The sequence below is a fragment of the Myotis daubentonii genome, chromosome 2 (genome assembly GCF_963259705.1).
Source record: "Myotis daubentonii chromosome 2, mMyoDau2.1, whole genome shotgun sequence".
NCBI classification, from domain to species: Eukaryota; Metazoa; Chordata; class Mammalia; order Chiroptera; family Vespertilionidae; genus Myotis; species Myotis daubentonii.
The window spans coordinates 22,583,360-22,607,274 of record NC_081841.1 but is presented as its reverse complement, the minus strand read 5'-3'; the positions used below and the strand labels follow the sequence as shown (position 1 = coordinate 22,607,274).

The window sequence follows — 23,915 nt, the reverse complement described above, 5'->3', positions numbered from 1 at the left end:
ACAAATTGATCCCTCCCTCTCTCTCTCTTTCTCTCTCTGTCCCTCATTCCCTCTCTCAAATCAATAAATAAAAATAAAAGACATTACTAATCTTTGCTCAGTACCAGTCTTGATTCATTAAGAATGTTTAATTACTTTTCTAGATAAATTCCAGAACCTTCTATTTTACAATCACATTCCTGAATAATGTCCCTGGATCTTTAAGTAAAAATATTAACATATTTTTAAGCCATATCTATTCAATCAGACTTTTGCTCACTTCCTAGAACACTGTTCAACACATGGATTAAGCCTTACATAAAATCCAATGTAAAGATTTGCTAGGGAGCACTTAAATTAATTAGGCATACACCTTATTAATTTAATAAATTTCTTTTAGGATATATAAAATTTTCTATTTTGCATGCCAGATTAAATAGGAATCAGGGGGAGAAATTTCATGTCAGAAACTGAACAAGTGATCTCAACATTCTTGTCAAAGTTTTCATGAGCTGTTTTAGATGTGTTTCTCAATTTCTTCTTATTTTTCATGATATTTTAAAATCACTGGAAACTTTAGTCTAAACTAAAAGACTGAAGTTTATTTAGTCATTTGGTTATTTATTCTGATAGAGTTTTTTTTTTTTTTTTAGTCTAAACAGCAACTTCTTCTTTTGAGGCATGCTTTATACTGGAAGTCTCTTAGCCTCATCAAAGTGTTTAGTTGTTTGTCTCATCTCTGACCTATTTGAATAAAGCCAAAGCTCTGGGTAACATTTTCAGAGAAAAAGACACACAAGAGGCTCCTGGGCCTTCTGAACACAGGGAGCCCACATGATGGTGCAACAAGGGCAATCTCAAGGTAGAGGTGAGCATTCCTTTTCTTAATTCCAGAGAGAAAGAAGTGTATGAGATCATGAGTTATCTGGAGAGAAGAGATAGACAATGAACACATTGGAGGGATACAGATTGGACTACCATAGCAATCAAGAGAAGTTAGAAGAAAGACTAATTCCTCAGAGCCAGATGTACTTGTTAGAATGAGTAAACAAATATTAATACAGTGGTATGAGAAGGAGGAGACAAAAGTGATGGATTGAGAAAGATGGGGAATCCATGGGTGAATATAATATTTAAGAAGAAAGAAAAGGAAGGTAGAAAATACAGTTGATTGAGGATGACTTTTTCCTCAATTGTTTAGGACTTCAGAGCTACTACCTGGTTATTTATTCTGAGAGAGTTTCTTTATTTAAACATTTTATTGAATTTATTGGGTTGACATTGGTTAATAAAATTATGTCAGTTTCAGGTATACAATTCTACAATACATCATCTGTATATTATATTGTGTGTTTAACACCCAAAGTTAAGTCTCCTTCCATCACCATCTGTGGGAGTTTTTAAGCTCTCTCCTTCTTTTAGGTTTTTAATTAATATGAGATTCTTCACCTAGTTTCTTCATTGTTCTAAGTTTCTTAGGAACTCTGGCATCTTGGCTCCATGGTAACTTCATTTGTCTTGCCTCTCTGACAGTAAGGCCAGTATGGTGGTCCCCCGTGAAGATCTGGTCTGTTGCTGTGGTTTCCATAGCATTCCTCAGTGCTTGCTTCATTGTGAGTTGTGTGGGTAAGTTCTTCACTGAGGTGACACTCTTGTGATTTCTTTCCCTGTCATGTTCTATACACTATTAATATGTCAACTGTTAATTGGAATGCAATGCTTTTGTTGATTTCCCCTCCTCCTCTTCCTCTTTCTCCTCCTTTCCCTCCCTCTCTTTTCTCCCTTTTCTTCATATTTTGATAATTGATTCTGCTTCTAGGTATATTTCACCTGGTTTTATTAGTATATTCTCAATCATGACCTCTCATATGGATGGATGTTAATTGTAGTCAAAGACATCATTTTTCACTACATGGTTCACTAGTGATTACATATTCTCTACCCACAAAAGCCCACTGTTGAGAATGCAACTATAATTGCTTTTATAATCATAATACTTTAGAATAGCTTCTTTGATTTTCTTGTGAGAGTCTTTTCTAATATAAGGAGAATAAATATTCAAATGAAATATTGAGGATGTAAGGGAATAAAATATTTCTTTTCTGTTCCATTTGCTTCCAAATAAATATTTCAAGTACATTTTGTGACAAAGCTTCAACACTTTGTTCTCTCTAATCTACAATTTTGTTCTCCATTCTCTGCTAAGGCGATTAAAAATAGTTATAAAATAGTCTGGAAGGAAGTGAAAGTGATTTCATATGCCAGATGGGCCATGTTTGATGTTCCCTCAAGATACAAGTAAATGTCTTGGTCTTTACTAAAACACAAATAAAAATAATTATCAAAAAGTTAGAATCTGTTTTATTTTTCATGGTCAAGTGCAAGAGGAAGAGCGTTTAAGAACAGTTATTTTATTAATCAAGAGGAAGCAGATATTAAGGACCCCAAGGCATAGGCTAGGAGAATGGTGGGAAAGTAGTGATCTTTAGTAATAGAAGGCTAACACAGAAATGAGTGAAGAATCAATTCAGGACCCAAGAGAGAACAGGTCTTTCTCCCTGTGCACACCCTTGAACATAAAAGGTAATGTTTATTTGAGACATTTAAAATGTTTCTAAATGTTTAAAGGCTCCCATTGGTTTCTATTTACTTCATATGTTTATCTGTAGCTACTAACAGTCATAACTTTTAGAAAATGTAAAAATAATCTGTATTCTTGCTTCATGATTATGAAAATTAAGAAGAAGCAGACAGTCAGTAGATCAATGGATAGGTATGGATTATTTTTGACAGTCTCTAGTCTAGGTGTTTGCGATTAATATATGTAGAAAGAGAATCTCTGCCCTAGAATATAGAACTTAAATTTCAATGGGGAAAGAGCAACAACAAAAAAGTACAGGCTTATACACAAACAAATGAATAGAGGCAAGCAGTAATTGAACACAGCCTTTATTGAGTTTGAATAGAAGAGAGAAGGACATGGTTACAGTTGGAGGAAAGCCTGCTTGGCACAGATTTATAGAACATAAGGTTTTGTAGCAAAAGAATCGGTGGATACTAATCCTCCCTCTTCCTCCACAGCGACGTATCATATTACATATACAAAAACTATCAAAAGGCTGTCTGAATTACATACATATCATCCAAGTCTAACCTGCTTCAATGAAGGGACAAGGGTGACAGGTAAGGTGTTGCAATTCTTAACCAGACTTTCTCTTTTTTCAGAGAAAGAGAGGTCAGGGGTGAGCTCAAGATTGGTTTATTCTATTTTTAAAAAATGGATATCACACCCTAACTGGTTTGGCTCAGTGGATAGAGAGTCGGTCTGTAGACTGAAATGTCCCGGTTCAGTTCAGGTCAAGGGCATGTACCTCTGTTACTGGCTCCCCCCTGGCCTGAGCCCTGGTTGGGGCACGTGCAGGAGGTATCTAATTGATGTTTCTATTCCTTTTTCTCCTTCCCCCTTCCTCTCTGAAATCAATAAAAAAAATTGTTTTAAAGGATATCTCTAAACTTACATGCTCCTATCAGGCTCTATATTTGCCCTTGTCCAGACTTCTTGAGATCAATAAGTGTTATTAACATACACCATGCAATTTGCTCAAGCCAACCCTGGAAATTCTTCATAAAAGTTTTGGTTTAAAATTATCCTTACCCTTATCATTTGGATAAAATTTATTTTCTTTATCTAAGGTTCCTAGTTAATAACACCCATCTTAATTCCAAGTGTCAGCTGTATTACTGCTCAATTTGGTTGGTGAAACATGGCTCAGGAAGAGGTTGTCCTCACTTTAAAATGTGGTGCTGGCACCTTCGTATGTGGACAGTTAAGAGAGTTGAATTCAAAATCACAGTCTGCCTTGCACTATGTCCAGTGAGCAATGCCAAAGAAAGGCAAAATGCATGTTCGTAGTGGTTTTTATGGCCTTATTCCTTCCAAGTGAAGAAATACCAATAGATGTCAGATTCTTAGTATGCACTCCTTTGCCTTTATGGAAACAAATCTCTGAGAACTAAAGAGAGGACTTAAGTTTCTTTCTATTTTTATGAGATGTTGGAATTTTTCCTTTTTTAAATATTTGCTAGAAATATGGTACATGGGGTGGTGAGTAATAGTTTTCTTTACTCTCTCACGTAGGCTTTTCTTGTCCCATTGAGGGTTTTTTGTTTTTGTTTTTTTGTCAATTGTGGAGCTGGCATTTCTGGGTAGAAAAACATAATTACATCAATATTGTTTTCCTCTCAACAACTTGAGGCACTCCTGTATCAACAACTGGAGTTTTAAAGACTACCTTCTGGAAGCAGCAATGGATACTTTAGCCTTTGCTTTCAGAATGCTCTGAAATGAATGAGACAAAGATGGGTATTCATTAAATTAACCCCACATCCATCTGGCATAAGAAACTGCAAATTTACTCCCTGTTATAGCCTTTCAAGTTGTTTCATACAAATAAGTCAAGTTACAGATAAGCTTATATGTAAAATTATCTTGTATGCTATCATGTCAGCAAATAAAAGTGCTCAGATTTTAAGAACATACTTTCACATTATTATTACAATAAAAAGTTAAAAGTCCAAACAAAAATTTTCCATATTCATTAAAGGTAAAAAAATAATCGAGATCCACATGTATCTTTTCCTATTTGTTTTCCACTCAGCCCCAGTCTGAGTGCTGGGACATGTAGAAGCATGCTTGTCAAAACCCCAGAAATATATTGAAAAACTATGCATCCCCTTATTTAATCTGAAATCTAACTTTTTTTTATCATGTATTAGAAGCAAAAGCTATAATTTCAGGAACTTTGTAAATATCAACATTTAAAAATAAAACTGCTAAACCTGTTTTTTAAATGTATCTTTGGTGTCTACATACCATTACAAATTGCTACCTCCACTCCCATCATGAATATTAAAAAAGAAGAAATGCATGTATTATTTAACAGTCTTGGGTATTACATCATTCTTTCCCCCCTTTAGACTAACATTTACACAGCACATTCCTGTCTGCCAATATATGTAAATAAGAACATCTCTAATAGTTTTATTTCCTATGGAACATTAAGTTTGTTATAAAACTTCTTCTGGATGGATTTATTATAATTATCATCAGAATATATATTCAAAACATTACATATTTATTATATATTTTTACAAATTATTACTGATAAAATAAAACTATTAGAAGCCCATCTATAATAATAAAAGTGTAATATGCTAATTAGACCAGACAGCCAAATGATCTTCTGGACGTAATTCTGGATGTCCTTCTGGACAGCCTTCTGGATGAAGCAACAGCAGTGGGGGCCGAAGCAGAGGCAGTTAAGGGCGATCAGGCAAGCAGGTGAGCAGTTAGGGCGATTAGGCAGACAGGTGAGCAGTTAGAGGCTATCAGGCAGGCAGGCAGAGTGGTTAGGGGTGATCAGGCAGGCAGAGTGATTATGGGTGATCAGGCAGGCGAGTGGTTAGGGGTGATCTGGCAGGCAAAGGGATTAGGAGCAATGAGGCAGGCAGGCAGAGTGGTTAGGGGCTATCCAGCAGGCAGGCAGGCAAGTGGTTAGGAGCCAGCATTCCTAGATTGCGAGAGGGATGTCTGACTGCTGGTTTAGGCCCGATCCTGCATCGGGCCTAAACCAGCAGTTGGACATCCCCTGAGGGGTCCCAGATAGCTAGAGGGTGCAGGCCAGGCTGAGGGATGCCCTCGTGCACAAATTTCATGCACTAAGCCTCTAGTCTATCCTTACTAATAAAAGCCTAGGTGGTCGTCATGCCGTGATGCCCTCACGCCATTTGAAGATGGCTGCGTACAGGGCTGGGCTTGATGCTGCATGCTCGGCACAGAGCCTGTCTGGGAGTCCCACCTCCACTCAGCAAGGCCTGCCTGGGGTCCGGCAAGGCCTGCCTGGGAGTCCCCCGGCTCCATGCGGTGAGGCTTGCCTGGTGGTTCCCCACCTCCGCACAGTGAGGCTTGCCTGGGGGTCCCAGCTCCATGTGGCGAGGCCTGCCTGGGAGTCCTGGGGGTCCCACCTCCTGGCTCTCCGCGGCATGGAGGAGGCAGGACCCCTGGCTCCAGCCTACGTCTTTGGGGCAATCCATCAAGGAGCCCCAGATGGGTGGGCGGGGCCTACCTCTTTGGAGCGATCAATTGTGGGGCTCCTGCACTGTGACAGGGCACAGGCCAGGCTGGGGGACCCCCCCTCCCCAAGTGCACGAATTTCGTGCACCGGACCTCTAGTCCTATATAATAAAGAGGTAATGGGCAAATTGATCATCACGCCTTCACAAGATGGCTGCCTATGACCAGACCAGCAGGGGGGTTAGTGAGGGGTGACCAAATGACTGAACAGCAGGTTGCGTGGGGCGACCAGGCCAGTGGGGGGGCAATTAAGGGCAACAAGACCAGCATGGGGGGCAGTTAGGGGCTACCAGGTTGGCAGGGGGTGCAGTTGGAGGCAACCAGGTGGCAGGGGGGGGCAGTTGGGGGCAATTAGGCTGGCTGGGGGGCAGTTGGGGGTGACCAGGCTGGCAGCAGGGATAGTTAGGGGCGATCAGACTGGCCACAGAGGCAGTGTGGGGCACTCAGGCCAACAGGGGCAGGCCAGTTAGGGGAAACCAGGCAAGCAGCCAGGTGAGCAATTAGGAGCCAGTGGTCCAGGATTCTGAGAGGGATGTCTGACTGCTGGTTTAGGCCCGATCCCGGGGATCAGGCTTAAACTGGGCAGTCGGACATCCTCCGAGGGGTCATGGATTAGAGAGGGTGCAGGCTGGGATGAGGGGACTCCCCATGCATGAATTTTGTGCATTGGGCCTCTAGTACAGTGATGGCAAACCTTTTGAGCTTGGTGTGTCAGCATTTTGAAAAACCCTAACTTAACTCTGGTGCCGTGTCACATATAGAAATTTTTTGATATTTGCAACCATAGTAAAACAAAGACTTATATTTTTGATATTTATTTTATATATTTAAATGCATTTAACAAAGAAAAATCAACCAAAAAAATGAGTTTGCGTATCACCTCTAACACGCGTGTCATAGGTTTGCCATCACTGCTGTAGTCCTATCTAATAATAGACAAACATGGTAATTAACCATACCTCCGACACGCTTCCCATTGGCTAATCAGGGTGATATGCAAATTAACTGCCAACCAAGATGGTGGCCGGCAGCTAGGCAGCTGAAGCGAACAGGAGGATTGCTTGCTCCAGTGATGGAGGAAGCCAAGGTTCCCCGCCTGCCGCTGCCAGCCTCTGAGCTGCACTCTGAGAAACAATGTTGCAATTATAGAAGCTAAACAAACCCCAGAAACCTGCTTTCAGCCAGCCAGGCCTCAGAGCTGGAGTTGCAACAGTGTTTCAATTATAGAAGCCAAACAAACCCAGATACCTGCTTTCAGCAGCCAAGGTCTCAGAGCTGGAGCTGAGCCTCAGAGCTAAAGCTGGCTCTCAGCTCCAGTGACAGCCATAGAAGGTAAATAAATCCCAGAATTAAAAAAAAAGAAAAAAAGAAGAGGTTGGGAGCTTCAGTCACCCACCAGCCTGAAAACAACCCTCAGCCCCTCAGCCCCTCACCCAGACTGGCCAGGCACCCCAGTGGGAACCCCCACCCTGAAGGGGGTGTGACCAGCTGCAAATAGCCATCATCCTCTCACCCAGGCTGGCCAAGCACCCAAGCGGGACCCCCACCCTGAAGGGGGTGCGACCAGCTTCAAACAGCCATCATCCCCTCATCCAGGCTGGCCAGGAACCCAAGCAGGACCCCCACCCTGATCCAGGACACCCTTCAGCGCAAACCAGCCGGCTCCCACCCGTGCACCAGGCCTCTATCCTATATAGTAAAAGGGTAATATGCAAACTGACCCTAACAGCAGAAGGACTGGGAATGACTGGTCACTATGACACACACTGACCACCAGGGGACAGACACTCAATGTAGGAGCTGCCCTCTGGTGGTCAGGGCGCTCTCACATTGGAGGAGCTCTGCTCAGCCACAAGCCGGGCTGATGGCTGCCAGTACAGCGGTGGTGGTGGGAGCTTCTCCTGCTTCCTCAGCAGCGCTAAGGATGTCCAACTGCAGTTTAGGCCTGCTTCCTGCTGGCAAGTGGACATCCCCTGAGGGCTGCCGGGCTGCCAGAGGGATGTCTTATTGCCATCTTAGGCCCAATCCCCCAGAGAGCGGGCCTAAGCCAGCAGGTGGTCATCCCCTGAGGGGTCCCAGACTGCCAAAGGGCACAGGCTGGGTTGAGGGACCCCCCTCCTCCCCGAGTGCATAAATTTTTGTGCACTGGGCCTCTAGTATATATATAAAAGGCTAATAGGCAAAGTGTCCCTGTGGGAGTTCAACCAGGAGACTGAGAGTTCTATCACTCACTATGACGTGTGCTGACCACCAGGGGGTGGCATAGAATGAAGGAAGGCCCGGGTGGCAGCGAGCAGCCAGGGAAGGGAGGAGGCCCTAGCCAGCACCCAGAAGGCCTTGATCAGCCCTGATTGCCAGCCAGGCCTAAGAACCCTACCCATACATGAATTTTGTGCACTGGGCCTCTAGTATTTTAAGGAGACACATGGACTTTAAAAAATGCAATCAGTTATACTTACTATTGAATAATATTACTACTAGAGTGAGGTAGAATTCAACATCAACTCCTTTGTTATTTTTCACTTTAGTGACACAATATGATAAATCTTACTTATCTAAATAAATTGATAGAATAGAAGTGTTTGGTTAGAATGGCACCCAATTTTTTTAGTGTTCTTTTTAAAAAATATATTTTATTGATTTTTTACAGAGAGGAAGGGAGAGGGATAGAGAATTAAAAACATCGATGAGAGAGAAGCATCAATCAGCTTCCTCTTGCACACCCCCTACTGAGGATGTGACTGCAACCAAGGTACATGCCTTTGACTGGAATCGAACCCGAGACCCTTCAGTCCCAAGGCTGATGCTCTATCCAGTGAGCCAAACTGGCTAGGGCATAGTTTTTTGCTAAAAACATATAGTGATCTAGTATCAAAAATTATTTATAATAATCTGTTCACTGAGAATTTGATTAGGTAATTTTTCAATGTTGTTAAATATAAAGAACTAGAAGCCCAGTGCACGAAGTTTCGCGCAATAGGCCTTCCTTCCCCTGGCTGCTGGCACTGGTTTTCCTCTGGGACCCAGGACCCAGGCCTTTGGTCCAGCCACAGCGGCTTGGCCTCAAGGCTTGGCTTCTCTGCTGTGGCCACAGCAAGGCAACTGCAGTGGAGAAGCCAAGCCTCTTCAGTCTTCACTCCAGCCGGAGCCTTCAGTCTTCGCTCTGTGCCTGTGTATGCAAATTAACCACCATCTTTGTTGGGTTAATTTGCACAGCCTTTCTGATTGGCTGGTGGGTATAGCAGAGTGACATCAATTTGCATGTTTCAATTTTATTAGTGTAGATAATAAATAGAATAATTTACAAAAGGTTTGTATTCTTCTTAATCAATAGTGATTCACTTTCTCAATTTCTGAGAATTACACCAAAAAGAAGATAAGTGTTATCAAATGACTATTAAGTACACTTCTTTTTATAATTACAAAGCACAATTGGAAAAATACAACATTATTAATGCCCATATATCTTATTGACAAATGCTTCCTTTCATCACAGCTTTAAATAATTTTGTCAACCTTGGAGCTGGAGATTTAGCATATTTAACATATGTAAAATGCTTCCATACATAACTGACAAAGCCAATTCTCACCATCAAAACAGTCCACTTAATTAGACATGTTAAATTAACATATTGTTAATACATACTTTAAGGAGTATTATGAAAACCAATCTATATATATAAGAGCCTAAGCGACTGTTAACAATGAAACTACTGGTTGCTATGATGTGCACTGACCACCAGGAGGCAGATGCTCAATGCAGGAGCCTGCCAGCCAACCTCCCAGTCCCTCCCATCGGCTGGCAGGCCCCTGAACTGGGCTGGAGAACCTGGGGTGGGTGGCAGCGGATGTGGCCCCTTTCCCAGGGGGGCCGAGGGCCAGCTCCCTCCTTGGGGCCGGCAGCCAACCTCCTGGGTCCCTCCCCCCCTTCACTCCCCCCAGCTGGCAGGCACCTATCAGCCTACTGCCCACTTGCCTCGGTGGCTGTTGGCCCCTCCCTCCAGCTGGCAGTTCCTGATCACTCAATCAGGGCTGGGCCCCGGGGGTTAGCGGTGGCAGACACAGGCAGCGAGGGAAAGAGGAGGTGGAGAGGCAGGGAACCTGATTGGCCCTGATCGCTGTCCAGGCCTAGGGACCCCACCCATGCACGAATTTTGTGCACCGGGCCTATAGTATTTAATAATGAACAGAAAGCATAATTAAGATAAATTTCCAAAAGTGGCTAATAGTAAAATGATATAGCTATGGTCTGTTTATTTTATTCATATTATAATATTATAAAAGGAAGAATAATTCTATAGATTGTTTCTCATCATTTAATATGTAAATTTTAATGCAATAATATTTAAAATGAATAACATAGAGCTATATATAACAGCATGAATGAATCTTAGCAATGTGGAATTAAAAAATGAAGCCAAGAAGACCACATATATTATACTTTTAAAGAGATTTAAAATTCAACAAATCAAAACAACCTATTATTCAGGTATACATATATATGTGCTAAAATTGTATGTAAACATGTAAATCTAATCTAATAAAAGAGAAACATGATAATTGGCTTACGACCACTACCCTTCCCATTGGCTAAACAGGGAAATACGCAAATTAACTGTCAGCCAAGATGGCCGCCCGCAGCCAGGCAGCTTGAAACTAACATGAAGCTTGCTTGCTTCAGTGACGGAGGACTCCAACGTTCCCCGCCTGCCTTGCAGGCCTCTGAGCCTGCAGTTTGAAACATTTTAACAAATATTTTAACAAAACATTTTAACAAAAAAGCTAAAAAAAAACAACACCCCAGACCAGCTTTCAGCGAGCTGGGATCTCAGAGCTGGAGTCAGAGCTGGAGTTATACATTGTTTCGATTACCTACTTTCAGCAGTGGAGGCCTAAGAGCTGGAGCCTCAGAGCTAAAGCTGGCCCAGAATTTAAAAAAAAAAAAGAAAAAAAGGAGAGGTTTGGGAGCTTCTGTCACCGACCAGCCTGAAAACAGCCCTCAGCCCCTCACCCAGACTGGCCAGGCACCCCAGTGGGGACCCCCACCCTGAAGGGTGTGTGACCAGCTGCAAACAGCCCTCAGCCCTTCACCCAGGCTGGCCAGGCACCCCAGTGGGGACCCCCACCCTGAAGGGTGTGTGACCAGCTGCAAACAGCTCTCAGCCCTTCACCCAGGCTGGCCAGGCACCCCAGTGGGGACCCCCACCCTGAAGGGTGTGTGACCAGCTGCAAACAGCCCTCAGCCCCTCACCCAGACTGGCCAGGCACCCCAGTGGGGACCCCCACCATGAAGGGTGTGTGACTAGCTGCAAACAGTCCTCAGCCCCTCACCCAGGCTGGCCAGGCACCCCAGTGGGGATCCCCACCCTTATCCAGAACACCCTTCAGGGCAAACCAGCTGGCCCCCACACATGCACCAGGCCTCTATCCTATATAGTAAAAGGGTAATATGCCTCCCGGCACTGGGATCAGCGTGACAGGGGGCAGCGCCCAAACCCCCTGATTGCCCTGAGGCTCTGTGTGTGACAGGGGGTGGGGTCACAACCTCCCTATCCGCCCTGCTCTGTTTGTGACAGGGGAAGGCACCCCAACCTCCTGATCAGCCCTGCTCTGTGCCTGATACGGGGGAGCTCCCCAACCTCTGATCGCTCTGTAGCTCTGTGTGTGACAGGGTAGAGCCATAACCTCCCCATCGGCCCTGCCCTGAGTGTGAGAGTGGTGGAACCCCAACCCCCTGATTGGCCCTGCTCTGTGGGTGATAAAGGGCGGCGCCACAACCCCCACCCCTCCCACGGGCCCTGCTCTGTGTGTGATGGGGTAGAGCCATAACCTCCCCATCGGCCCTGCCCTGAGTGTGAGAGTAATGGCATCCCAACCCCCTGATCGGCCCTGGTCTGTGGGTGATAGAGGACGGTGCCCCAACCCCCTGATCCACCCTGCTCTGTGTGTGACAGGGGGCGGTGCCCCAACTCCCCTATCGGCCCTACTCTCTGAGTGACAGGGGGCAGTGCCCCAACCCCCTGATGGGCCCTGCTCTGTGCGTGACAGGGGGTGGCGCCACAACCTGCCCATCGACTCTGCCTTGAGTATGACAGGGAGCGGTGCCCCAACCCCCCAATCGGCCCTACCCTGAGCGTGACTGAGGGTGGCATTGCAACCTCCCAATCCGCCCTGCTCTGTGCATGACGGGGGGGGGGGCGCCCCAACTCCCCAATTGGCCCGGCTCTGAGCCAGACCAGGGGCTGCACCTAGGGATTGGGCCTGCCCTCTGCCACCCGGGAGCAGGCCTAAGCCAGCAGGTCATTATCTCCCAAGTGGTCCCAGACTGCGAGAGGGCACAGGCCGGGCTGAGGGGCCCCTCCTTCCCCCCGAGTGCACAAATTTTTGTGCACCGGGCCTCTAGTATACATATATGATCAAAACATGTCAGTGGATCTGTATTGGTTAGCTAGAAATTTTTAATTCTAGGATAATGGCAATTTGGTGTTTCTAAGGGGAAAGGAGAGAGAAGTGATAATTTTTAAAACTCATAAGTTTGATGCTGTGTAAAAATTAGTAATAGGTAATATTTATGAGCAATTATTCCATGTTAAGCATCTTTTATATTTTATTGATTTTTCTTACAGAGAGGAAGGCAGAGGGACAGAGAGTTAGAAAATGTTAAGCATCTTTTAAAGTGCTTTGCACACATTATGTGATTAAGTTTCCCTTTGGGTTTGGTACTGACTGTTTTTATTTACACTTTAAAGACAAAATAACTAAAGCTCAAGGAGGTTATATAATTTGCCCAAAGGCATACATAATAAATGGTGGAGTCAGAATTCGAATAAGGCATAATTCTAATTTTCATAATCACCCTGTGAATAATTATCATTTCCATTTTAAAAACTTGAGACTTGAGACTTGTGGCTTGCCCAAGATTATTAAGTAGAATTGGCATTTGAGATACACCTTTATTAGTAATTTGTAACCATGATAGAACTTGGTGCATCTAATGTATAAGGGATATAAAGAACAGAAAATATTTTATAGTGACTTTTTGGCAAAAATTCCAGATAAATTCTGTAGGTAAACCTTGGTAAATACTGAGGACTTAATGTGAAAAAATGTTTATTTAAAAGCAGCCCTATGGCCCCAAATTATATAATTTAGGGAACAATAAATACATGACTTAAGAAGCCCATCTCTAGAAAACAACCTCAGATTTCACATATATGGAATTTACCTCTTTGATCTTATTTGTCTCATCTTGCACTCACTTTTCTATTTCATTCAACATAGAAAAAGTCTGGGGATGTTGCCCAAGTACTTGGAAATCTTTTGGTTCCAGCTGCTACTTCATTTCTAAAGAAGGTAATTTTTGGTCTAAGAGTGAGCAGAACTGTGTTTGGATGGGGGCTCATTTGGTGGTACTCAACACAAAAGCAGAGCAGGTGCTTTTGTTTTCTTTATTTTTCATTTTCATTTAAATAAAGTAAATTTAATTAAAAATAAAATTTATCATCTTAGCTGTTTTTAAGTGTACAGTTCAATAGTTAACTATATTAACATTGTTGTCAAAAGATCTCTACAATTCTAGGAATATATCCTAAGAAACTTGAAACACCAATCAGAACGAATTTGTGCACCTCTATGTTCATAGAAGTGCAATTTACAATAGCTAAGATCTGAAACAGCCCAAGTGCCCATCAGTAGATGAGTGGGTTAAAAAGCTGTATACATTTACATGGTGTACATATATACCATGGTATACTATGCAGCTGTAAAAAAGAAGGATCTCTTACCCTTTGAGACAGCATGGAGGGACCTGGAGAGTATTATGCTAACTGAAATAAGCCAGTCAGAGAAAGACAAGTATCACACAATCTCACTTATAAATGGAATCTAATGAACAAAATAAACTGACAAAGAAAATAGATCTAGAGATAAGGAAGCATGCAACAGACTGATGATTCTCAGAGGGAAGGAGGGGGGGGGGGCGGGAGAGATTAACCAAAGAATTTATATGCATATTTGCATAACCCATGGACACACACAATAGTGCTGGTGAAGACCTGGAGAGGTGGTGAGGGTGGGGAGGAGGGGAGTCAATGGGGGGAAAAAAGGGGACATCTGTAATACTTTCAACAATAAAGATAGATTTAAAAAACTGAATTCAAAATTAATTGCACCTTATCTCAACCAGAAAACAATTCTGATAGATTAAAAAGGTGATACGGCCCTAATCGGTTTGGCTCAGTGGATAGAGCATCGGCCTGCGGACTGAAGGGTCCCAGGTTCGATTCCAGTCAAGGGCATGTACCTTGGTTGCAGGCACATCCCCCTCATCGATGTTTCCAACTCTCTATCCCTCTCCCTTCCTCTCTGTAAAAAATCAATAAAATATATTAAAAAAAAATAAAAAGGTGATACGAGGCCCAGATGGAAAAATGAGACTAATCGTTTTTTTAAGAAGTCATCCCTACTGTTATAAATATAATAAGCACTCCTTTATGTTTAACTTTTAAAAGTAATTAATTACTAGAGAATTACTACTTAGGGGAGGAGAGAAACAAATTTGAATTTTGATAACTCAAATGCAATTTCATTGATAAACAATGAGAAATACGCTAGAATACATCTGAACATATACAATTTTAAAAATGGTTGAAAGTGCAAAAATTGACATACATTTTAAAAGAATTATGCCACTTGGTGAAGAAAAAAAAAATTTGCGATGGAAATTCATGAGTTATAACTCCCTCTTTCTTGTAATGATATTGATGTTTTGGGCCTGTTCTGTTGTCCAATGAGCTGTCTTGACACTGTTCCTCACAGCTGGCATTTTATTTTCTCTTTAGAGCTCTAAAGAACTCTTACTCTATTCAATTTTGGAATTCCAGTCTATGGCTTCTTTTTCTTTATGCAGAATTTCATTGTTCAGCAGCTGAATGAATCACTTTCTTATTTTCTGGGACTCTCAGATCCACAAGGGAATGGCAATTGGCAATGGATTGATCAGACACCTTACACGGAAAATGTCAAGTGAGTACAGACTCACATTAATGAACCATGGGCTTTGTTTACATAACAAAGTAATTAACTACTAGAGAATTACTACTTAGAGGAGGAGAGAAACAAAATAGTACCTAATTTTAATTTTCAATAGTTACCTCATTATGAGTCTTTGGATAGACAAAATAGTACCATCTCTTGCCCAAGGAATGTGTGTAAAAAGAAGTATGAAAAAAGTAAAGAATGCATAACAAATTTTTTAAAATGGAAGAGTTCACCCTATTATTAGTGGAAAAGAAGAAACTATAAGAGGGATGACTGAAGGAAGTAAGGCATAAAAATGTAGGGCAATTTTGTTGGCAGTGGCTGTTAATGCTAATACTGATAATTATATTGATGATAACAGATTCTAACAATTATTAAGTTCTTACATGCACAATTATTAAATGCATGTATTGTCACACTTAAACTTTATGAAAACTTTTTTAGAACTCATTTTACTGATGAAAAGTGAATTAACTTCCCTGAAGTCAATAAGAAGTAAGATGAGAAAGAGGGCCTCAACTCCATGTCTAACTCCAAAGATGGGTCTCTTATTCATTACCATTTGCTGCCTCTAAACTCGTGTAGACACTTCAATTACACTTTACTTCAATTAATAAGACTTAAAATACATGTGTGAGAACTGTGTTCAATTCTAGGAGGATGATTATATAATAATACTATTTATTTGTGGCTTTGAAATAAATCCAGAATTTAATTATACATTATAATTAAAAGTATGTGATGTTCACATACTTTTATAAGCTATTTGGGGACCTGACTATGATTCCTATTTTTATAGGTGAAGAATCAAATACCTGAAGAGAATAAATTATTTGCTTAAGATCAAAATGAGTCAGGAGAAAACCATGTATCTTAATTCCAAAAACAAAGTCCTACCCTCCCACCCCATCCAAACCTTGTCACCCTTACTACAGATTGTATTCCTTGTAGGCAGGGTAACTTCTTATGACCAGACTCAAGCTCCATGAGAATATAGGTATTTAGGAAGGTGATAAGAGTACACAAATTAAGGAGGCAACCTGTTCATTATGCTACCAAGACACAAATTGTTTAACAACCCAGATCAGGATAAGGGCTCTTTATAGAGAAAAAAGTGAAGATCAGATTTTAGGGACAAGGTCAAGTTTACTCTACTACATAAAAATTTGCCAGGGAAATGTTAGAGAAGCAATTATAAAAGTGTGTGTTTACACTTGGGGGTTTTGAGGAGGGCAGTATGAGAAGAGGAGAGCAATCATTGGAGTGTTCTTTCACCCTGAACCCCATTCTCTTCAAACCCTAACTCTATATACTTTCTAATTAATCACTGTGCATTCACTGACGTGTTTTTATCCTTTGTTTCTCTTTAGATCATGGCACGAGGGTGAGCCCAATTTTTCTGCAGAGGAATGTGCTTCAGTAGTTTTCTGGAATCCTAAAGGATGGGGCTGGAATGATGTTTTCTGTGATTCTAAAAGAAATTCAATATGTGAGATGAATAAGCTTTATCTATGAGTGGAACTTTATTCATTGTCACATTTAAAATGGAGACCTATCTTAAAATGATAATTTCCTCTTCTAATTTATGTGTAATTCTTATCATAGAGCAGTGGTTCTCGACCTTCTGGCCCTTTAAATACAGTTCCTCATGTTGTGACCCAACCATAAAATTATTTTCCTTGCTACTTCATGACTGTAATGTTGCTACTGTTATGAATCATAATGTAAATATCTGATATGCAGGATGGTCTTAGGCGACCCCTGTGAAAGGGTCATTCGACCGCCAAAGGGGTCGCGACCCACAAGTTGAGAACCGCTGCCTTAGAGGTTTATGGAAATATCCAGATGCCTTACTTCCTTCAGTCATCCCTTTTATAGTTTCTTCTTTTCCACTAATAATAGGGTGAACTCTTCCATTTTAAAAAATTTGTTATGCATTCTTTACTTTCTTCATACTTCTTTTCACATACATTCCTTGGGCAAGAGATGGTACTATTTTGTCTATCCAAAGACTCATAATGAGGTAACTATTGAAAATTAAGAAGGACTTTCCTCAAAACTCTATAGAGAAATTCTTTTGGTCAAATAAGTAACTGTGACTGCCATCATGTGGAAGCCTGGCAAGGGCTGAAGGGTCTACTTCCTCGATGTCTTACTCACATGGCTGGCAACTTGGTACTGGTTTTTGTGAGAAGGCCTCCCATCCTCACCATAGGGAACTCTCCATAGGGTTTCTTTTTTTTTTTTTTTCTTTTTTTTTTTTTTTTCCATAGGGTTTCTTGAGTGTTCTCACGAGATGATGATTGGCTTTCCGCAGAGGAAGTACTCCAAGAGAGCAAGTGAAAGTAGCACTTTTATGATCTGGCCTCAGAAGTCAAACACTTTAACTTCTGGTGCAGTCCATTGGTCACATAGACCAAACTGATATAGTACAGAAGTGGATTACCCAAAGGCATGACAAGCTCAAGATGAAAATCACTGAGGGCTATCCTTTTTTTTTTTTTTTTAGACTTTTATTTTATTTTATTTTATTTTATTTTATTTTATTTTTATTGATTTCAGAGAGGAAGAGAGAGAGAGGGAGAGAGAGTTACAAGCATCAACGAGAGAGAGAAACCAAGATGGCAGCATAGGTAAATACCATAAATTGCTGCCTCACACAACCACTTCAAAAATACAACTAAAAGACAAAATGGACATCATTCAGAACCACAGGAAGGCTGGCTGAGTGGAAATTCTACAACGAGAAGGGAGGAGAAAAGCACACTGAGACTCAGAGGAGGTGCGGAAGTAAAGTGCAGAGATATGGAGGCACACGCGGAAAGGGCAGGCAACTGAGGACACGGTTGTCTTTTTCAATTGGGAGGGAGTCTCAAGCTCCTGACTGCTCTGAACCCCAGTTCTGGGCGAGTCTCTTGGGACCCAGACTCATATGGGAAGAAACTGGACTGTCTGGCATTGGTTGGAAATAGAGGGCGGCTTTCTCTCAGAGGTGTTTGCAGCGATTACCGGGACACTGAGACGCGGGGCCTCTTAGGGTAGGTCTGAGGATCAGCCATAGCTGTTCACTCACCCTGTTGATTCGCTGAGGTCCCGCCCAACCCAAGCTGTGGGGAGAGGCTTTTGCATATGAAAGGCTTGGCCCTCTGCAATCTGAAAATTACCTAACAAACTGCAGCTGGGTCAGAGAGACCCAGAACTTCCAAAGGAAGGCCCAAGGCCCCACAGCAGCTTGTATTGCTTCACAGCTGGGCCTCATTGGGGCACCTCCAAACCTCAAACAAAGAAAAGGAATCTGAAGATCTCTCCATAGCTTCTGCTGGGTAGCCTCAGGCAGAGGCTAAATTAGCACCTCCTTAGAGATCCAAGTGACAGTGTACCCAGTGGTCAGAGTGGGACCATCCAGATTGCAACTTCTCAGATCCAAAAGGGACACACTCAGGGGGCAGACTCAGTGAGCACCAAAGCCCCACTGAAGCAAGTCTTGCTCCATAAGAGTGTCTCCAGTACAGAAGTTCTCCCACTGTAGACACAGCTGATTCTCACAGCGAATTGGTCTGGAGGTCAATTCCTCCCAGTGATACCTACAACAATCAAGGCTTAACTACAACAAGACTGTGCACCAAGAGTGTCCACCTCAGGTAATTGGGGAGGCTGAGCCACTGGGCCCTATAGGACACCTAGGACACAAAGCCACTCTATCAACACAAGGAAGCAGCCAAAATACACAGACAAAGAAACAGATCACAAATGACAAAAATGGAGGAAAGCAAACTACTGGATATAGAGTTCAAAACCACACTTTTAAGGTTTTTCAAGAATTTTCTAGAAACCGCCAATAAATTTAGTGAGACCCTCAAGAAATCTAGTGAGACCCTCGAGGATATGAAAAAGGACCAACTAGAAATTAAGCATACACTGACTGAAATAAAGAATATTATACAGAGTTCCAACAGCAAACTAGAGGATCGCAAGAATCAAGTCAAAGATTTGAAATATGAAGAAGCAAAAACACCCAACTGGAAAAGCAAAATGAAAAAAGAATCCGAAAATACGAAGATAGTGTAAGGAGCCTCTGGGACAGCTTCAAGCGTACCAACATCAGAATTATAGGGGTGCCAGAAGATGAGAGAGAGCAAGATATTGAAAACCTATTTGAAGAAATAATGACAGAAAACTTCCCCTACCTGGTGAAAGAAATAGACTTTCAAGTCCAGGAAGCTCAGAGAACCCCAAACAAGAGGAATCCAAAGAGGACCACACCAAGACACATCATAATTAAAATGCCAAGAGCAAAAGACAAAGAGAGAATCTTAAAAGCAGTAAGAGAAAGAAACTCAGTTACCTACAAGGGAGTACTCATATGACTGTCAGCTGATTTCTCAACAGAAACTATGCAGGTCAGAAGGGAGTGGCAAGAAATATTCAAAGTGATGAATAGCAAGAACCTACAACCAAGATTAATCTACCCAGCAAAGCTATCATTTATTATTGAAGGTCAGATAAAGAGATTCACAGATAAGGAAAAGCTAAAGGAGTTCATCACTAACTAACTAGTATTATATGAAATGCTGAAAGGTATCCTTTAAGAAGAGGAAGAAGAAGAAAAAGGTAAAGATACAAATTATGAACACCAAATACACATCTATCAACAAGTGAATCTTAAAAATTAAGTGAATAAATAATCTGATGAACAGAATAAACTGGTGAATATAATAGAATCAGGAGCATAGAAATGGAATGGACTGACTATTCTTGGGGGGGGATTAGGGTGTGGGGGGGCAGGAAGAGACTGGACAAAAATCGTGCACCTATGGATGAGGACAGTGGGGGGGGTAAGGGCAGAGGGTGTGGTAGGAACCAGGTGGAGGGGAGCTATGGGGGGAAAAAAGAGGAACAACTGTAATAATCTGAACAATAAAGATTTAATCCTATCTAATGATAGACAAACATGGTAATTTACTGTACCTTCGCTATGCCTCCTATTGGCTAATCAGTGAGATATGCAAATTAACCCAACCAAGACGGCGGCTGGTAGTCAAACAGCTGAAGTGAGCAGGAGGCTTGCTTGCTCCAGTGATGGAAGAAGCCAAGGTTCCCCACCTACCGCGGCCCGGCTCTGAACTCGGAAAGCAACAAAGTTTCAATTATAGAAGCTCAACAAACCCCAGATACCTGCTTTCAGCAGGCCGTGGCCTCAGAGCTGGAGTGAGCAGGAGCCTGGCTCTCAGCTCCAGTGACAGCAACAAAGTTTCAATTATAGAAGGTAAATAAATCCCAGAATAAAAAAAGAAAGAAAAAAAAGGGAGGCTGGGAGCTTCAGTCACCAGCCAGCCTGAAAACAGCCCTCAGTCCCTCACCCAGACTGGCGAGGCACCCCAGTGGGGACCCCCCACCCTGAAGGGGGTGTGACCAGCTGCAAACACCCATCAGCCCCTCACCCAGGCTGGCCAGGCACCCAAGCGGGATCCCCACCCTGATCCGGGACACCCTTCAGGGCAAACCAGACATCCCCCACCCATGCACCAGTCCTCTATTCTATATAATAAAAGGGTAATATGAAAACTGACCCTAACAGCAGAATGACTGGGAATGACTGGTCACTATGACACACACTGACCACTAGAGGGAAGACGTTCAATGCAGGAGTTGTCCCCTAGTGGTCACTGCACTCCCACAGGGGAGCTCTGCTTAGCCACAAGCCAGGCTGATGGCTGCCAGTACAGCGGTGGTATACCTACTCAGCTACCTACTCAGCAGCGTTAAGGATGTCCTACTGCAGCTTAGATTTGCTACCCGTTGCCAAGTGGACATCCCCCGAGGGCTGCCAGAGGGATGTCTGATTACCAGCTTAGGCCCAATCCCCTGGGGAGCAGGCCTAAGCCAGCAGGTGGTCATCCTCCGAAGGGTCCCAGACTGCGAGAGGGCACAGGCCAGGCTGAGGGACCCCCCAACCCCCAAATGCACAAATTTTTGTGCACCGGGCCTCTAGTTTTAAAATAATTTTTAAAAAAACAAACAAACAATGAGAGAAAATCATTGATCAACTGTCTTCTGCGCCCCCCACCTTCCCCCCGCTCAGGATCAAGCCAGCAAGTCAGGCATGTGCCCTGACCAAGAATCAAACTGCAACCTCTTGGTTCATAGGTCAATGCTCAACCACTGAGCCACACCAGCCGGGCACTGAGGGCTATGTTATAGGCTGGCTACCATAGCAGAATTTCTTTAAAAAGATACAAAATATGTGTACCAAGAAAGGAAATAATTTATTCTTCTACACTAAAATTATGTACTTGTGTTCATTAAAACACTATCAAAATTTAAAAAGTAGAACTGAAATAAGATATTTCAAATATTTGTAACTAACACAGTATTAATACAAAGAACATACAATGGTCACAAATGAATTAGAAATACAAAAAATTGGGCAAAATATTTAAAAAGCATTTCACAGAAGAGGAATACCTAATCTAGTAAACATGTTTCATAGAGATGTTAAGCTTCACTCTGTTATACCAGAAATTCAGCAAGCTAAACAGAAAATGCTGTAATCAGAGAGCCGAATTTGGAATCTTTATTTCAAAAGCTGGCAGCCACAGGAGGACTTGGATCTCTCAAGTTCTTGCAGTCCTGAATGAACTTAGGAGTAAGCTTATAAAGGCTTAAAAACCCCATGTGCTGGTATGGGGGCAGGGTGCTTAGCAGATATCTTGCAGAAAGCTTGTAGCCTTGAGCACAGCTCAGATAACCAGAAGTCACCTGGCATGGGAGGAACCAAGGATGGACCAGACCCCCACACTGGCAGAGCGGCTTGCAGGACCTGATAATTAAGAGGGGGCAGTGACTGGACTATAGGCCAGTGATGACGAACCTTTTGAGCTTGGTGTGTCAGCATTTTGAAAAACCCTAACTTAACTCTGGTGCCGTGTCACATGTAGAGATTTTTTGATATTTGCAACCATAGTAAAACAAAGATTTATATTTTTGATATTCATTTTATATATTTAAATGCCATTTAACAAAGAAAAATCAACCAAAAAAATGAGTTCGCATATCACCTCTGACACGCGTTTCATAGGTTCGCCATCACTGCTATAGGCTAGCAAGGATGTCATTAGGTTATTGGCACAGATTCAGATTGTTAGCCCCTCCCCCAAAATGTCTTATTTTCCCCATTATTCGAGCAAGCATGCTTACAGAAGCTAGAAATAGCAGAGTTACTTCTATTAGGGAGGCTATCTGGTTTAGTTACTTCCTGGAATTAACAGAACAAAGGACCATCTGTGTTTAGTGAAAAATTTTAAATGGCAGTTCTTACAAAATGGAGATTACGGGAACAAGATGGAGTGCCTATGGTTCAGATGGAGGGCAAGGGACAGGATGGAGTCATTCCTTTCAAGGCCCATTGTTCAACTCTTAATTTGAGAACTGCAAGTAGGACCACAATAATGTGGGGCAAAAGTAGGTTTGTAGTTGTTTGTATGAAAAATAATAGAATAACTAATTAACACTAATAAAAGAGAAAAATGGTAACTGGTGTACGATACCCTTTTCATTGGCTAATCAGGGCTATATGCAAATTAACTGCCAACTAAGATTGGCAGTTAACTGCCAACTAAGATTGGCAGTTAACTGTCAACAAGATGGCGGTTAATTTGCATATGTAGGCACAATGCAGGGAGGCAAAAGGGAAAGCAGGAAGAAGCCCCCTGCCACTGACAGTGATCGGAAACCCAGGGGGGAGCTAAGAGCTGGGGGGCAGGGCAAAGGCGGCCCTGGGGCCACCTTTGCCCTGCCCCCCAGCCATGATCGGAGAATCAGGTGCCTTTTCCGCCCTGGCCAGTGATAGCAGGAAGTAGGGGTGGAGCCAGCGATGGGAGCTGGGCACGGTCGAAGCTGGCAGTCCCAGGAGCTAGGGGCCCCTTGCCTGGGCCTAAAGCGAAGCCCACGATTGCGGGGCCGCTGCAGCTGTGGGTCCCCGCTGCCCGGGCCGGATGCCTCAGCCAGAGGCATCCTGCAGGGGCAGGGGCGGAGCCCACGCGATCGAGGCACCCCCCGCTGCCACTGTAGGTCCCCGCTGCCCGGGCCGGACGCCTAGGCCAGAGGCGTCAGGCCTGGGCAAGGGGCCGATCCTGCGATTGGAGGGTGATGGGGGGTCAACGCCTGAGGGCTCCCAGTATGTGAGAGGGGGCAGGCTGGGCTGAGGGACACCCCCCCCACACACATCCAGTGCACGAATTTCGTGCACCGGGCCCCTAGTACATAATAATACAAGAATAAACTCTGTGTTTCCTATACTCACAACTGTAAACCTACGGCAAACATTTACACAATGCAATACTATGTAGCTAAAAAAAAAAAAAAAAAGAGAGAGAGAAGCTCTTACCCTTTGCAACAGCATGATTTGCAAAGCAAAATAAGCCTGTCAGAAAAAGACAAATATTACTTGATCTCACATATATGTGGAATCTAATGAACAAAATAAACTGATGAACTAAGTAGGACCAGAGGCATGGTTACATGGAACAGACTGATAGATCTCAGAGGGGATGGGGGTTGGGGACTGGAAGAGACGAATCAAAGAACATATATGCATAGTCCATGGACACAGACAATAATGTGATGAAGACTTGGGGTAGGGTAGGGGCTGGGAGGCGGGGGGCAAATGGAGGAGAATGGGGGACATTTGTAATAGTGTCAATTATAAAAATTATTTGCCCATAGGGTTTATTTCTGGACTCTCAGTTTTGTTCCATTGATCTGT

General features: G+C 42.9%; 1 protein-coding gene across 4 annotated transcripts; it reads left to right on the top strand.

Annotated features, from left to right (window-relative positions):
• Positions 1-695: 695 nt before the first annotated feature.
• Positions 696-17,382, top strand: LOC132227238 (C-type lectin domain family 6 member A-like). 4 transcript variants are annotated; one of them, XM_059682122.1, is made up of 6 exons: positions 696-841; positions 1,513-1,605; positions 3,061-3,162; positions 13,394-13,545; positions 15,021-15,136; positions 16,522-17,382. In XM_059682122.1, the coding sequence occupies exons 1-6, from the start codon at positions 814-816 to the stop codon at positions 16,664-16,666; spliced, it is 636 nt and encodes a 211-aa protein (XP_059538105.1). In that variant the 5' UTR covers positions 696-813; the 3' UTR covers positions 16,667-17,382. The 4 variants fall into 4 exon arrangements, with proteins under 4 accessions (XP_059538105.1, XP_059538108.1, XP_059538104.1 ...); XM_059682125.1 differs by having other exon boundaries at positions 696-847; positions 13,394-13,465; positions 15,076-15,136; XM_059682121.1 differs by having other exon boundaries at positions 696-847.
• Positions 17,383-23,915: the final 6,533 nt, after the last annotated feature.